General features: G+C 35.0%; 1 protein-coding gene across 5 annotated transcripts in view; it reads left to right on the top strand.

Annotated features, from left to right (window-relative positions):
* USP33 (ubiquitin specific peptidase 33) overlaps positions 1-13,860 on the top strand; it is a 34,851-nt gene extending 20,991 nt beyond the window's left edge. For 4 of the 5 annotated variants that reach the window (XM_065740455.1, XM_065740446.1, XM_065740475.1 and 1 more), the window contains 9 exons: positions 734-779; positions 1,546-1,726; positions 2,886-3,012; positions 4,209-4,378; positions 5,661-5,742; positions 8,261-8,369; positions 9,381-9,483; positions 10,247-10,315; positions 12,418-13,860. In XM_065740455.1, the coding sequence (XP_065596527.1) occupies positions 734-779; positions 1,546-1,726; positions 2,886-3,012; positions 4,209-4,378; positions 5,661-5,742; positions 8,261-8,369; positions 9,381-9,483; positions 10,247-10,315; positions 12,418-12,575 (1,045 nt within the window). In that variant the 3' untranslated portion in view covers positions 12,576-13,860. Of the gene's footprint in view, positions 1-733; positions 780-1,545; positions 1,727-2,885; positions 3,013-4,208; positions 4,379-5,660; positions 5,743-8,260; positions 8,378-9,380; positions 9,484-10,246; positions 10,321-12,417 lie in introns of those variants that run through there. The other variant, XM_065740465.1, reaches the window with a different exon arrangement.
* Positions 13,861-16,755: the final 2,895 nt, after the last annotated feature.

Below are 16,755 nucleotides of genomic sequence, written 5' to 3'. Positions count from 1 at the left end.
TTTTCTTTGGTTATGTCTCAGCACTTCTGATCTTTTTATACTACTTTGCTCTGTGGCTGCCAGAAGTTTAGTATTACAGAGGTGTTGTAGCTGGGAACAATTCACTATGTTGCAAACCTGTGTGGTAAATTCATTTTTGTTTCTTAAAATTCTAGACCAATCTAATGAGCAGTCTATTTTTTTTGTTTGTTTGTTTTTGCCTGATGAAATAAAAAGCTATTAGCTCTGTATTGCTGACGAGCTTGCATTGAGATGCAGTAGGTCTCTTCAGTGTGTGTGATAATAAGTATCTGTGTTGGTAGAAATGGACACATGCACATGCAGTGGTCCAAAGGCTACTCAGAGCCCTGTATGGAAAAGGAGCACTGTTCCTTGCTATGTAACTGGTTATCTGCTATAGATAACTTCTTAAAAATGAACTCAGCAGATTTCTTTTTTTTCCCCTTCTTCTGAATAATCAGTTTGAAGTTCTTTCCATAATGCTGAGATAAACTGATGAGATTTGGTTATTTGTAGTTACTGCTTTGAATTTTTCAGCAGTACAGATTGTCCTTTTCTTCTGAAGCACTGTTATTTATATCACTTTGGCTATTTCATGTCTAGCTTACATTCTAGAAATGTTTTGTCTTACTGATGTTCAGCTTAGATTTTCGTCATGTCTTTTGCTGATCTAACATGAAAAAAACCACAAAAACCTCAGAACTAAGCGTGGATTGATCTTTTCTTTACTTAGGTTAAGAAATGGAGTGAAATTCTGCAAAGTGCAAAAATTTCCTGAGGTATTGTTACTAAACACACTTTAAAGCACTTTTTCTGCATGATTAGGAATGTTGCATGATTAGGAATGTGTATTAGGAATATTAATGAATTGCATAAGGAAAATTATGTTTATAACATGACACAGTGAAAGGATACCTTTGTGTTAGCATTTGTTTTAAGAAGTAAGATGCATTAGATTATTCACCTCAGAAGAATGTGAACCTGGTGCATAAAGAATAAATGTGGAAGAAGGTGTGTTGCTTGTTTTTTTTTCTGTGTTGTTGTCAGCCTGCAGATCTTAATACTCAGATCTACAGCTTAAGTTAAGCAGCACAGCCAGAGTACAAGTCTTTTCAGTAAGTCATACCTGTATCTGTGTACTAAAAGTAATCAAATCTTACACCTAAAAACATGAGTTAATGGCTGCAATAATCAAGAAGAATTAATGTCCCTCATGGCGAGATTGAAAAATATGTCCATTAAGAAAGAGAAATGGTATGTCTTTCATTGCTGCATCAGTGTAAGCATCAGTTCAGGACTGTCTTAGTATACTGATAGTAAAATGAGTCTTTAATTAAATTACAAATTCTTTTGGAATTTCTTGAGCTTCCATTGTTTAAAATGTATCTGTGGAACACAGAGCTTTTGATTAATTTTCTCAGACCATAGAGAAAAGGGATCCTTTTGGATGATAAAAGGAAAATGTGGTTTGATAAATTCTAGTTATTAAAAAATCAAATGGTAGCTTATATATTTCTAGAGTGAATCTGTTGATCCTTCTTACAGATACTGTGCATTCATCTCAAAAGGTTTAGACATGAACTTATGTTTTCCACAAAAATTGGGACCCACGTGTCCTTCCCATTGGAGGGCCTTGATCTTCAGCCTTTCCTTGCGAAGGACAGTCCAGCTCAGATAGTGACTTATGATCTCCTATCTGTCATCTGCCATCATGGAACTGCCAGCAGTAAGTATGGGGTTAATTGTTTTGTATCTATTATTCACATCAGCACTTCTGTTTAAAAGTAATGTTTATGTATTTAAGGGTTAAATAGTTTAGTGGTTATTTTTAATGTTGGACTTAAATTCTGTAAATGTTGTAGGTGTAAAACAAAAAAAAAGTTTCTGGAATACAAAACCACACATACAGAACTACATACCCTACTGAAAGTAAACTGAACAAATAATGATAGATCCCAGCAGTTAGTTGGTTAGACAAATAACAGTTATGTAAGAACAGCTAGAGTTTTGATCCTTTGTATACTTCATTTGAAATGAATTTCCTGAAGCACTGTGAAGATAACAGTTCTTTTCGGATGACCTCCACCAATTAACCCCACTATAGGGAGTGGATTGTGATGAATCACATGAGCTAATTAATGCTTTCTGTTGGATTTGTTTCTGCCTTAGTACTTTCAGCATTTTTAAGATACAGAAAATAGGAGAAGTTGAAAGCCAGATGCTTTAGACTTCATAATTTTTTTGAAAAAGTTACCTAATCCCTTCTGTTCCTCCAGACTTGAGGTATTCATTATCTAATGATGTTGCTTTGCCACTATTCTTTTTGAGGTACTATTTCATTTTCCATTTAGAGCTTGGTGAGTGATACTTCTGTTAAGAAGTTTAGTAGATATTTTATTATTGGCAGTGGGATATGTATTTTAAAATCATAGTACTTCAAACTGTGTTATGAATAGTATTTAAGACAGTATATGATCTTGGTATTGCGTAGCAGTTACTCATCTATGCTAATTTCTAGAAAAAAGCATAAGATATAAAGAGTTTGTTGTGGACTTGTTTGACAGCCCTATTCCAATTTGAATATTGTGCCTTAGGAATACCTTAGATGATGAGCTGCTTGAAGAGTTCAAGCAAGAGTCTCAGTTGCTTCAGTATGCCAAAAACATTGTCTGATTTTCTGCTGAGTGACAGAAACACAGGGGGAAGAAAGAAAGCCTGATCCTAAACTTGAGAAAACTTAATATCCAGGTCCTGTCTTGCTAACCATTTGGTGTTTCTATCATTCAAAAGACTTGCTTCTATTATAGTTTATCTGCTTTGCATGAAAATGAAGTAAAATGGCAACTTTGCATACTTACTAGTAACTTTTGGTTCTAATGCTCTAGGTGGACATTATATAGCTTATTGTCGAAACAATTTAAATAATCTGTGGTATGAATTTGATGACCAAAGTGTCACAGAGGTTTCAGAATCCACAGTGCAAAATGCGGAAGCTTATGTTCTCTTCTACAGGTAAGAAATTAAAAATATAATATGAATGTTAGTCAGATATGTAAATAAGTTTTTAAGCAGAGTTTTTTCATTCAGCTTTCAGAAGTTAGCTGCTCGTCAAGAATTATTAGAGAAGGATTAGACCAATCAGAAAAGCCTGTATTGGATTAATTCTTTGATTGTGTCCTTAACGCTTGCTTGATTATTGCTAAAGCATCTATAGAAATTAAAATGAAAATTAAATCTGCATAAATAAATAAAAAAAAAGAGGACTGGGAAGAACCCAAACTAATCTGCTACTAGTTCTAAGAACTGATTAGCTTTCAATTAGCAGAAAAGAGTTCTGCATTAGAAAATTTGCACACAGACTCTGGCTGTTAACGTGCTAAAGGAAATCATGGAAATGGGATATGGAACAACAGGGATTTTACTGTGTTGTAATTTAATTTCAGGGAATGTATAGGCTAGTATTTTCCTGAAAGTCAAAAATGAAAGGCGAGAAGTCGTGTTATTCTCATCTTCATTCTAGGGAATTTTTGTATTTGAGCTAATAAAAGCAACTTACCAGAAAATTAGAATTTGAAAATTGAGTTATTAGCATCAGATTTCCCTGGAAAGTTGACTGCAAAATAGGTTGTGTCAGAGTTGCCCAAAAAATAAGATGTTTTCTGATAATTTTTCAACTTCTACTGGGGTCATGCCAGCCTGCCACTACCTGAGCTATGCCTTTGAGTCTGACTCAGGAGGTATTCTAAAAGTAATGTAGAAGTCATGTTGTATTGTCAAGAGAGAGCACTGAATTCAATTGTGGGCAAACATCAAAATAAAGAATGACAGAACAGCATTCCTGAAGTTTGGTTTTAAAAAAGAATAAAGCCACAAAATGCTGCCAAGCTCTCAAAATAGCGAAGTGCTGGAAGAATATCTAAAAAGCTGTTTGGATATATGTTTTTAAGTTATATCTGGAAAATACTTGTGGCACATAAGTCTGTAATATGACCCACTAAGTTCCTTGTGATGTGTTTTGATGGTGGGTTTAACTATGCATGAGAAGTGAGAGATATTTTTCAAGTTAAACTAAATCATGCTAGTAGAACTTTGATGTACATCAATAGCCCTGGTAATTTACTTGAAAGTATTTTTTTCCCCACAAAGTATGTTGTCTGCACTTTACACAAGAATGTGTCTTTATGTAATGATTATTATTTCTGCAATAGAAAGAGTAATGAAGAAGCTCAAAGAGAGAGACGGAGAATATCAAATCTATTGAATATGATGGAACCAAGTCTTCTGCAGTTCTATGTTTCAAGACAGTGGTTAAATAAATTCAAGACTTTTGCAGAGCCAGGACCAATTTCAAATAATGACTTCCTTTGTATGCATGGAGGTGAGACAGTAACAATATTTTAAAAAGAATTTACCTGTCAACTTGTAGCCTTATAGGGATGTATATGTGCTAAGTAAATTATGTAATTAAGTAATTTAGCAAGTTAGCGTTATAGCTACTTGTTCTTAACTTCTAGATATCTTTTATTTGTTTTTTTTTCAAACATTATTTTTATTTGTCTAATTGGAAATCATAGTGTATGAACTCCTAAGGTTTTTTCTCTGCACACTTCATTTTGTATTTAAGCATTCTGTATGTAAGCTTTCTTGTTCCTCTTAAAGAGGAACAATTTGCCTTATCTGCTTTTTTTTAATGAAGTTATATTCCCATTTTAAAAATCTTGCTTTTTTGTTATTATCCTCAGTGCTTACGTCTGCCTATATTTTTCTCAGCTATGTGCTAGAAGCAATGGAAAGGTTTTAAATTGATCTGTTGGAGAGAGTCCAGTAGATAGAAGTGCAATAAGTAGAGTAGTGGATGTTATATTTTGTATAGGAGCATAAAAATTTTATCTTGTGCTAAGTGCTTATAAAGTTAAATGTAACCACAAAAACCATTTTATTCTCATACCTATTCTCTAATATAAAATACACCTGTATTAGAATAGCATTCAGAGCTGCAGCTGCTGCTTGACCAAACTTTTAACATAAGTATACTGTGCTCCTGTAGCCATTCACAGCGTGTGTATACGGGAGCTATTGTGGCTGTGCTTTTCCTTCTGCGTGCTTACAGCTTGAGTGCTGTAGCTACTATATATTTCCCTAATCAAAGAATCCCATAGCTGCTCACTGTACGCTTCAGCTCAACAGTTCTGATTCTGCAAGCTCTCTACTTCTTCCTCAAAATTTCAGTACTTTCAAGAATTCATGATATTTAAAGGAATCAAAAAAAAATGCCTACAGCAAGTAAATATTGAGCAGACACTTATGTAACTTGTTTACATGCTTAAACAATAATTCAGCACTCATGCCATTGTTAATTGTGTACCTTAAGCAGCATTTTGCAGTCAGTATTTTAAAAAGGATTCTGGACATTTAATGTCTCCTATGGTTGGCTTCTGTGTCGTTTATAAACTTTTTAACCTCATCAAAGCCAACAGTTAGAGAGGTCTTATTGAATACAGTAATGTGTTTCAATATGATATAACTTGTTTCACGTGATCTCTTAGATTTGTTTGAATTCACTGAAAGCAGATATTGATTTAGTATTCTATAGTGTAAACTCTCTCCCAAAATGTCTTAATATGGAATTTGTGAAAATTGTCTTTTTTCTGCTTCTGCAGGTGTTCCTCCCCACAAAGCTAGCTTCATAGAGGACCTGGTTGTAATGCTACCTCAAAATATATGGGATAATCTGTATAGCAGGTAAGTTTTGCACTGAAACTGAAAAGATTGGTGCAGTTTGAGAGCAAATACGTGCCAAACGGTGAGGTCAGAGTTCTAGAATTAGTGGAATTAGTAGCTCAGAAAAACTTGTGGACTTGTCAGTGTAGCTTTAGTCAGAATGCATTCTTTAGAGGTGCAGTTTTAGTTTGAGAGCAAGTATGTTCTGTACAGCACAGTCAGACTTCTAGAGTTAGTGGCTCAGAGGAATACGTGTACTCTAAGCACAAAGCTAAGTGAAGGGATGGCAAACTGCCAGTTTATAAAATTTGCTTGTGCAAGGTAATTCCAGAAGCCTACACAGAGTAGAGTGGTACTGGGATAATGCATGAGCATTAAACTAATAAACATGTATGCTATGTACAAAATGATTCAAAGTAGGTCAGCTGAAGTACACTTTCAAGAGATGTTCTGAAAGGGCTCTCTGTATCAGCTTCCTGTTCTCTTATTGGCTGGAAACAAGTTTTCTTTTATGTTGGCTTTGAATTTTTAGCTTCAGCTGCCAGCATTGCTTCAAAATAACTTGGATATAAATGTTCCATATTAATGCTCCATGCTTTTTCATCTAGGTCAGATGTAAGTGCTTGCTTTTAAATGAGGGGTTCTTAAGATACCTGCACCAAGTAGTTATAAGCACTATAGCTGAAGTTTTGTTTGTGTCTCAATAACCATAAGAGGAAAATAAGAAACATTCTTTTCTTCAGCCTATTTCCACTTTCCTAGATGTACTAAATTTTCCCTCCAACTAACTGACAGTTACAGAGTTTTCTTGGTAAACTCTGTCAGGCCGTTTGATAGAAAGGTGTAAGTCCCAAGGACAGCAAGGTACCCGAGGTTTTGAGAGTAACCTACCAGGTAGAGGTAAGATATAAATATGTAGCAAAAATAATTCATCCTTTTTCTCTGGTATCCTGACTAACACATGTACACTTCAACACAGAGTAGCTCTGAAGAAACTATGTATTTTGCTTTTTGACACATTGTTACCTGGGAATTGTAGAAGAGCGTGCTGTGACCATGTGGGTAAGAAGAATTTAGTGTGGAGAAAACAAATGTGACAAAAGCTGACTTTTACTGATACTTTCGTACAAGATGCCGATCAGTACAAGCCCAGACACATCTATTTTGCTGCTCATCTGAGAATACGCTTGTTCAGTTCCAAAATCTTTGGAAACGGGGTTGCTTCAACATGAAATATTATAATCTATACTGGGACCTATTTCAGTTAAAACTTGTGGACTTACCTCAGTCTGAAGTCAGCATTATCTCCAGAAATGCAGTTTTAGTGGTAGAATCAACTTACTAAAATGTATATCTTTTAAGTTAGGATTATTTAGTGGACTGAAGAAAACAATTGCTTATATGCTAATGCTATTGTACCGAACTAATGCTTTAGTTTTTAGATAATATACAAGACTTCTGTGTTAAAGAAAAATAGCACTTCAGATTATTGAACTGTAGTTCTAAAAGGTGTGTGGAGGTTGGAGGAAAGGCATCTTTAGAACTTCTAAATTATGTTAAAATCCAATGCCTTCTGTGGCAGGTTGTTTAATTTTATTTACTAGGTAAACATAGTTATTTTCACTCTTGTTCAAAATATGAATATTTTTTGAGCTTCATGTGGAGTTCTCTTCTATGTAATGTAAGGGGTTGTGGGTTTTTTTGAAATAGAATCTGAAGTTTTTAAGAGAAACACAATGGGAAGAAAGCACAACTCTGACAGAAAAAGAAATGAAGTAAAATGGCTCACATGGAGTATTCTTATCTCAACCATTTTTTCAACATAACCTTTGTGCTGTAGAAATGCATCTCTTAATGCTGCTAGTCATTCATGGATATTTTCTTCATCAGACTTGTAGTTTCCAGCTCACCCAATGCTGTCTGCATTCCTAATGGTGCATATATACAATCATTTATATATTCTGCGCTTCTCTGTAGCAATGGTCCTGAAAGCGTTCCTGTATGCAGATGCGCACACACACACACACACACACACAAAGGAAAGGTGCATATGGAGAATAACTTTAAGAAGAAAATTTAAAAAATGTTAAGAGAGCAGTGGTGGGATAGTAGTGAACTGACGGAGTGCTTGTCTTGAAAAAGGAAACATAGACTACTTCCATAAGTAGTTTATGTAATAAAATCACACGTGTGTGTGTACATAAGACAAGATACTTGCTTGCCAAAATGTTTTTTCCATATTACTACCATTTGATATCTATGATTCAACAAGAACTTGAGATGGTTTAACTGGCTTTAGGTAGTAAGAAATTGGAATACGATTATGTCTTAAGATTAAGTACAAAATTAATAGAAAAATAAATGATGGCAATTATAGTGTCACTGGCTCATATCAGACTTCAAATACATGTTTGTAAGAAGCTGACACTCGTGATGTCTACAGGTACGTGATCCTTTTTACTTAATGTTTTCCACAGAGTTAATGTTTTCTTATTGGATGTTTTTTTATGTAATTAATTTATTTTTACTGTCACTGCAGATATGGAGGAGGACCAGCTGTTAACCATCTGTACGTTTGTCATACCTGCCAAATAGAGTCTGAAAGACTTGAAAAAAGAAGGAAAAATGAATTGGAGATGTTTATTCGGGTAAAAAAGTAAACAATTCTTATTCTTTCTGCTTTTCAATATCACCTGATATTCATGACTTGACACAAGGAGCTATCAAAATTTCCTAGGCAATTTCTTTAACAAATGGACTTTACTAAACATGTATATTCTTATATAGAATCCTTTCCTTTCTGTTAAGAACAATGTTCTTATGATATCCCACACAATTTTTTATACAGAAACACACTTTGAGAAAATATTTTCTGTTTCTTAAATTGCTTTTTTTATTAATAGCATGGAAACTGAGTGCAGCCACATAAGCAACATTTAATTTTATATTGTATAAGGAAGTATTAAGATTTTAGGAAATTGGAGGCTTAGAGAAATAATTTTTTGTTAAAGAAACATTTTTTTCAACTGATGCAGTTAAGTCTGAGACTCTGTAGCTGTTTTCTGTGATGTTGCCTTTTGAGAGAAACTTGAACAAATCAAGCTGATTTTATTTTTATTTAATTTAATAGAAACAAAAATCTTAACATGTTTTTATCTAAAGTAAATAAAAAAATGTGCAGAATCCCGGTATATGAGCTCATTGGGCCTGTTCAGTGTATTGGGAGAAAAACAAACAGATGAAAATATAGTTTATCAGATATTACATAAAACTGATAAGCAAATCTTTTAAAACAATTTATGAAAAATAATTTTTCAGCTTTCTTGTGCCACATGAAAGTTCAGCCTTTACAGTAATACAGTGATTATCCACTAGCATTTGATTAGTAAGTGCTTGTGCTTAAGAATCAGTCAACCTTGCTGCTGTTCTCATGTGGAAAGAAAGTTCTTGAGTAGAGAAGAAATCATTTTTTCAGATGAAGGTTACCTCTACATCAGTCTCACCTCAGGAATTCACCAAGGACTTACTGTTCTGATGGTCTGTAGTATTACACTGCTACAGAAATTTTGAAGAACTGTGTTGTTAAAGTGGTTGAAAGAGTTTTCTTTAAAACAGCAGAACAAAAAAACAGGAAACCAAATATCCTATTTTCCTTCCAGCTTTACAGAGCATTCCAAGAAGAAGAATCTCCATCAACATTTTACTGCATCAGTATGCAGTGGTTCAGAGAATGGGAAGGATTTGTAAAAGGCAAAGACAGTGGTAAGCTGTGCTTCATTTCAGAATACCAGTTCTTTTATTTCTTGCTACACAGTGATAATATTTTTGTAAATTGTTTCTACTTCTGTAAAGGGGTGGAGGAGCAAGAGAAGGCAACAAAAGTTCTTAGAACAAGCATCTATGACATTGGTTTTATGGCTTGTAAATACACCCAGGAGTCTAACCAATATTTAACTGTATTTTGTAGTTTTTCACAGGAATGGATAATGGGATAACTGGAAAGAGCATTGTGTGTTGTGCTGGTGTGGAGGGTGGTGGTTGTTGGCAGCAGCAGGGATGCAGATATGAGGGAGGGTGTACTTTGGGGTAAAAACTGACAGATGCTGCAGCTTCTGCAGGAAAGGTGATCTCACTGGCACAGCAAAAGCTTATCGATAACTGAGTAACAACCATAATAACACAACTTGAGTATTCTTCAGGTGCCTCTGAAGATTTGAAATGGAAACATTGATAAAATGTTCTACAGTCTTATTATTCTGCTTTAGAACAATTTTGCTAGGGTAAAAAGGAGGATTAATTTGTGTTTGATGTTGTTTGAAGACTTACTTTAATCAGTAATGTTTTGGAAAACTTCATATTAATTAAATTGTAGTTATCTGTTAACTTAAAATATACCGTGAGGCAGTACAAAAAGCTAGCAGTAGACAAACTAGTTATTTCTCCTTTCATTTGAAAATGAAAACTCCAATCTATCTTTCGGTTTTTTTTCCGCTCTTAATTTTAACCATCTCTTCCATCACAATAGATCCCCCTGGTCCTATTGATAATGCTAAGATTGCAGTAACAAAATGTGGAAATGCTGTGTTAAAACAAGGTAGGTATCTGATGCTACTGCTACGTTGGGCTCCTTGTGATATAATTGCTATATAATGTCTATAATAGGCTAATCTAAGTGCAGATGAAAGTTTAAAAGGAGATGCACGGTACTTTTAAAATGGGGAAAGTGTGCTTTTGGCTTTGTATGTGTTTTCATTGGGTTTCTCTTCTCTCAGAGTTGCTTGGCTATTAGACTGTTATTTCTCTGTACGTAGTTATTTGAATCTTGAAATCTAAGCTGAAATGAGAGCTGCTCTTGATAGAAGGAAGTCATACTTAAATAAATGTTGTTGCTTTTTTTCTTTGCAAGTTACCACTGTATGTTACAAAAAGTTCTCTAGCATGCAAAGATAGGTATTTTAAATTATTCTTCAGTCAAATGGTTAAAACCAGCCATCTATTTGAAAAATTGTGGGTACAGAGAAAAAATTGAAAGTGGTCATATCTGCGAAGATTTCAGACTTCTGGAATTATATAATCAGTATCAATGTATTATATACCAATATTTAAACAGCTCAACTATTTCAGTGTTAAAATTGAGGAAAAAATCCAGCTACAAAGTAAAAGTCAATTTAACTTAATGTTTCAGCATAGAGAAGGCACCTACAGAGGTGGCAGTTGCTGGAGGTCAGTAGGTTTGTTCAACATGAATCTTGCCAATTGTGAAATGTAAAGAGCGTACTTAGAATGATTTCTTGCACCCATGAGTTTCTGTAGTACATTTTAATGGTTTAAGCTCTTTACACAAAAATTAAATGCAAGTCTTCAAACATCTGAAGTTCAGTAACAACATAAGATCAGAGTAGAATTGATAGGCAGTTACTGACTCAGACCAGCTAAATTGGTTCAGGTTAGGCAGAACTAGGGTAGAGATTAAAAGGAATAGGCTGTGGAAAATTTCTAAGTTGTGGGAGGAAAGAGAGGTATACCACTAAACATTGTACAGTATTATACAGTTCTTATGAGCTGATGTTCACTGTGCCTGTTCAATTACACCTGACTGCTGGAAGCTTAAGAAGGGAGTGGAGATCTACCCCTGTGCCTGCAGAGGCAGACTTGTTTCATGTACTCAAAAAACATATAAAACTCAAACATAACTTCATTAGTACTGGCACAGGATCTGCATTGTGACTTCCATATGAAGCTTTGCATGGCTGAGTTGGTGTGGATAAACAAACTTAAAGCTCTTGTCTTTGGAAATTTATTAGATGTGATGTACAGGAGGCCTGCTAGAGCAGGTTGCAAGGACAGAAAATATAGGAGACAGAGAAGCCTTGCTTTTTTTTTTTTTTTTTTTTTTTTTTTTAAAGTAGAAATTAGGCTCAATGAAATGTACTAATAGTATGTAATAGGATATTTGGAGAAACTTCCTGTAGTGCAAGTTTTTAATGAGTTGCATTAAGAAAAGGTGTTTATTCAGGTAGAGTAGAAAGTTGTCCTCTATTATCTAGGTTAATATGAAGAATGCGCTATAATTGTATCATGCAGGATCAGTCTGATAAAATATAGAGGGATGCTATGCTGATATTCCCTTGCTGTTCTAAAAGTTTATGGAGAATCAGAAAACTGTTGGATGCTGACAAGGGACAGCAGAGAAACATCTAGCCAGATGAACGGGATCGTAAGCAGAGAATTAAATAAAAAGAAGTCAGGTTGACTTCACAGTGCCACATACTTTTTATTATTTATGATTGCTATTATTTATTTGATATAATCTTGAATCCTTGAAGTTTACACATTAATGGATGGGAATTTTTGTTAATATGAATAATTCTGCACTGGGAAGCAGCCCCACAACTCCAAGACCTATCAGTTGTTAGCTTGATGGATGTATTTCAGATAAGATGCTTCGTGTGTCTTGCATTTGGGATGTGTGAAATACTGGATAGTTTTGAGAGCAGGTAGGTTCTAAGAATGAAGGAATATAACATAATACAAAAAAGTCCTTGGGCTTGGCAGCTGGTACAGGAAAAAGTGCAAATTAGGTTACTGTTAGATTTGAAATATATTCCTCTTTCTTGTTATATCTGTTAGAAGTTTCAAATAGTCATGGAAAAAAACTGCTTTAAACAGTAATTAAAACTTTTTAAATGTTTGCAGGTGCAGATTCTGGACAGATATCTGAAGAAACATGGAATTTTCTTCAGTCAATCTATGGTGGAGGTCCAGAGATTATACTCAGACCACCTATTCCTACAGTAGAACCTGATATCTTGCAAACAGAAGAGAAGATTGAATTAGAAACTCATTGTCTGTAGCTACTGAGGAAAAGATGAATTTGTAAGGAATCCAGATTCCTTACAAAATGCCCAACATACATTCCTAAAAGTTTTATTCTCTTGTCTGTTGGGGGCACATCTCACTGGGCATTACATTAACTACAGAATTGTAAGTTGAAACATGTATTGCAATTTGTTTAAATGAAGAGTGTATATCTGTTTTGGGAAGTGTGTAGTTTGTTTTTCTTGGAGTGTTTGGTCAGTGGAAAACACTTGTCATTTCTGGACTTTCTGGTGTAAGTCAAACTCCTGTTATATCCTTAGACTTGAAAAATGGGAGCAAAGTTCTAGAGATGTTATGTAACCCTCCTGATTGGCCTTCTGAAACTTCTGCCTGTCTTAATTGTAAAGTCTTGACGAGCCTAGGTGTAAGGAGGGTATATTCTAAACGGATTGCAATCAGTGATAAAGGATTTTAATTTCTTAAATGCTCAGGAAAAAATCACTTATTTTGCACTGTAAGTATATAAAATGAGTAGTATATATCATCCAAATACTTAACATATTTGAATGGATCAAGCATCAATGTAGACTGAATACTGTTCTAGTCAGCAAATGTCATAAGTTATTACCTGCTCAATTTTGCATCTGTAGGCTTCTGTAACTCTATAAACCTGTTAGCATTGCTAATGTTTGTGAGAAAAAGATATAGTCTTCTCTGGGGTAATGTCTGAGAGCATGAAATGTGAACTATAAAATGATTATGGACATGAGTGATAAAAATTTCAGGAGTTAAATTGTCTGGTTTCTTGAATTATATTCACAGATAGTTGCTTTTGAGGAATTTTACTGTTTTGTTCTTTGGCATGATGACCTAAAATGTGAAAAGCTGGATAAAATGTATATATTGCAAAACTTTACTAAATGAGTCAGATTGGAATGCAGAATGGAACTTACTCTTTTCTTTGCCTGATAGCTATCAAATCAGCAGTGTTATTCAAGGCTACCCTATAAAACAAAACAAAAGAGTGGGTGTGTGGGAGGGAAACCTTAAAGTGGGGAGAGGTTGGGAGCCTTCTTAACTGTTCTTTATTTATTACATCAATGTGAAAACTTTTGGAGTAATTCTGTGATATTGTTCCCACATCCACATATTTCCTGGCCACTATATATTTAGTCAGTGACATAGACAGTTAAAGCTCCAGAATGAAAAATATTGATGTAACATTCTTCTGGCTGATTTTATATCTAGTATAAAATGAAGCTTGTGCTGTACTTCGTAAAGTACTTAAAGCCACCTATAAGATTAAAAAGCCACCTATAAGATTAAAAAGCCACCTATAAGATTAAAAAGCCACCTATAAGATTAAAAAGCCACCTATAAGATTAAAAAGCCACCTATAAGATTAAAAAGCCACCTATAAGATTAAAAAGCCACCTATAAGATTAAAAAGCCACCTATAAGATTAAAAAGCCACCTATAAGATTAAAAAGCCACCTATAAGATTAAAAAGCCACCTATAAGATTAAAAAGCCACCTATAAGATTAAAAAGCCACCTATAAGATTAAAAAGCCACCTATAAGATTAAAAAGCCACCTATAAGATTAAAAAGCCACCTATAAGATTAAAAAGCCACCTATAAGATTAAAAAGCCACCTATAAGATTAAAAAGCCACCTATAAGATTAAAAAGCCACCTATAAGATTAAAAAGCCACCTATAAGATTAAAAAGCCACCTATAAGAGTTACAGTGTCCTATAACCTAAAATACTTGACCATGTTGCTGATGTGTTGTATAGGAGGTTCTGTCTGAAATCCCAGCTGTAATTCCCCGTGTTTTCCTTAGCATGCTTGAGAAGGTCTGCGGCTAAAACCAGAACACACAGCGTGAATGAGAGGGGCAGATGAACAGTAATACAAAGTCAATTATTATTTTATTAGTACAGAAGGAAAACATTTCTCAATTTTAAACCTTATTAAAATTTATCGCAGATATCAGTTGGCCAGCCAACAAAACATTAGTAATCTGGATAAGTAGAACAGACTTCCCTAGTACAATGTGCAGAGGAAGAAAGGCTTGAATGCTGGGGACATTAGCTTGTCCAAGGCATGAGGCAGTTCTGTGTCCAGTGTTCTGGATATTAGAGCAGATCAGACAAAGAGAGTCAAAATCCAATTACAGGGAGGAAAAAGAAACCCAAAAATGGAATAGTAACAAAAGCATCAGATGCAAGGCACGGGAGGTAATTATTCTGCTCTACTTGGTGTTGTGCTTGATGGTGAGATTTCATCTGTACTGTTCCCAGTTTTGGATGTTAATTGATAATAAATGCAAGTTTGGGAGAGATGAAGACTCAATACTGAAAATAAGTTCTCTTGCTTAAAAAGAATACTGAAGGAAGATTCAAGAAAGAACACAGTTTTTCTTAGATGAGAGGAATATCTGCCTCAACTTCAGTAATGGTGACTTGGATTTAGATAAATATTTCTAGATTTCTTATAGCAGTTCTGCAGAATTTTTTTCTGCTCCCTGGGGATCCATTGTCATACACAGTCCTGAACTGTGATGTGTGTAAACCAGTAGTGAGATGCTTCCAACTAGCTGAGCTGTGAAGTGCCTCTGTCACCTCAGTGACAGGCATCCTCACACTACAACTGTTTGTCATGCTAACAAAAAAGGAAAATCCCAAGTTTGCAGAAATGAAATACATTTGTGTTTAAGATGTTTCCAAAAAGATGACTGCCTTGCTTTTAGCCCTTTGGAAACTTTATGAGGGATTTTATGCCACAGAAATGGAAATAGCCTTTTAAAATAAGACAGTGTGGGAGAACTCCAGATGGATTGCTTGTGTGTAGTGGAAGGCAGGCAGCATTGCAGTGTTTACAGTGCAGGGCTTTCTCCTTTAAAGACAGATCTGATTAATAGCAGAGGAAGAATGCATCTCAGAAAGGGACCTTAGAAATGATTTTTCTCTATAAGACTTTAGCCAGGCTTTTTAGATTGTTTGTCCATTTGTTTCCAGTTGAGGAAAGACATCAGTGTGTTTGGGTGCCAGGGAATCTGCCATTTCAAGAAGGGAAAATTCAGTGGAGGCTTCGGATTTGAGCTGCTAAAAGCTTGCTGTTAGTCTGGTCACTTTAACTCTCTCTTCAGAAGGAAACTGCCTATGGAGAAGAGTTTAGCTTCTTAGCTGGAAGTTTATTTTCTCTTATTTTTTTTCAGGGTTGTTTTTGTTGTTGTTGTCTATTTATTTATTGCAAGTAGTTTAGCTAAGTGTTTACTGGAACCTCCAGCATCCAGAAGGATGCTTCAGATACTGTGGGAAGTAGGTGAACAGTATAATTGGAGGGGAAAAGATTAACCAAAGAGCTATTGAATTAATAGCAAAACAAGGCACTTGAGAGCTCAGAGCTAAGTAGTATGCCTGCTTAATGAAGCAAGTTACTTGTAAAGTTATTCCTTGTCCTTGGGATGTTTTACTGACTTATAGGAAAGGAAAAGACTCTTCTTACTGGAATATTAGGAAATGGAGAAAGTTCTAGAGATGATTTTGATGTGATTTATTATTTTTTTTGTTAGTCCAGAGATCTGTGTCCGCAGGTTGAATCTGTCTTACTCCTATGTCTAAGGATGGTGATGTGTGTGTATCAATTTATATTTAAAATGCACAGTCTGTTTCTCCTGTTCCTTAATTGGCCGGAGGCACTGCAGTAACTATTTTTGGTTCTACTCTGGAATAACAATCTTGAGTAGATGCATCAGATAAAATTTTATGTTTTCAAATACATCAATGGCACTGGGATGCTATAATGGCTGTCAGTCTTCCTGTCAGCCTGAAAGCTTGCTAGGAAAATTAGAGATTCTATACACTGTTCAGTAACTGTACCAAGAGGTTAAATGGAGGAAAAAAGTATTTTACTAATTCATATCAGACAAGATCACAGTCAATTTTGGTAACTGCATATTTTGAGTAGTATTGTCATTGTCAGCTGCTGAAATTCTTGAAAGCAGCAAAAACATGTTTGTATGTGTCTTACAAAAATTGCTGTGGGGTAACATCTCTGTGGTATGAAATCTGCCAAATCTGAATTCAAGAGAGAGCAGATACACCCTTTGTTGCCGCACGTCCCTGGCCAAGATAAGGAGAACTTGCTTAGAACTCTACTGCTGTGTCTAGATGCTGTACTGTGATTTGCAACCTACCAGATGCATGGAA

This window comes from Cyrtonyx montezumae, unplaced genomic scaffold (genome assembly GCF_038088225.1).
Source record: "Cyrtonyx montezumae isolate F1298 unplaced genomic scaffold, pur_monq_1.0 scaffold_1, whole genome shotgun sequence".
In the NCBI taxonomy this organism is placed as follows: domain Eukaryota; kingdom Metazoa; phylum Chordata; class Aves; order Galliformes; family Odontophoridae; genus Cyrtonyx; species Cyrtonyx montezumae.
Note: the sequence above shows the minus strand (reverse complement) of the source record. Positions and strands in the feature narration are given on the sequence as shown.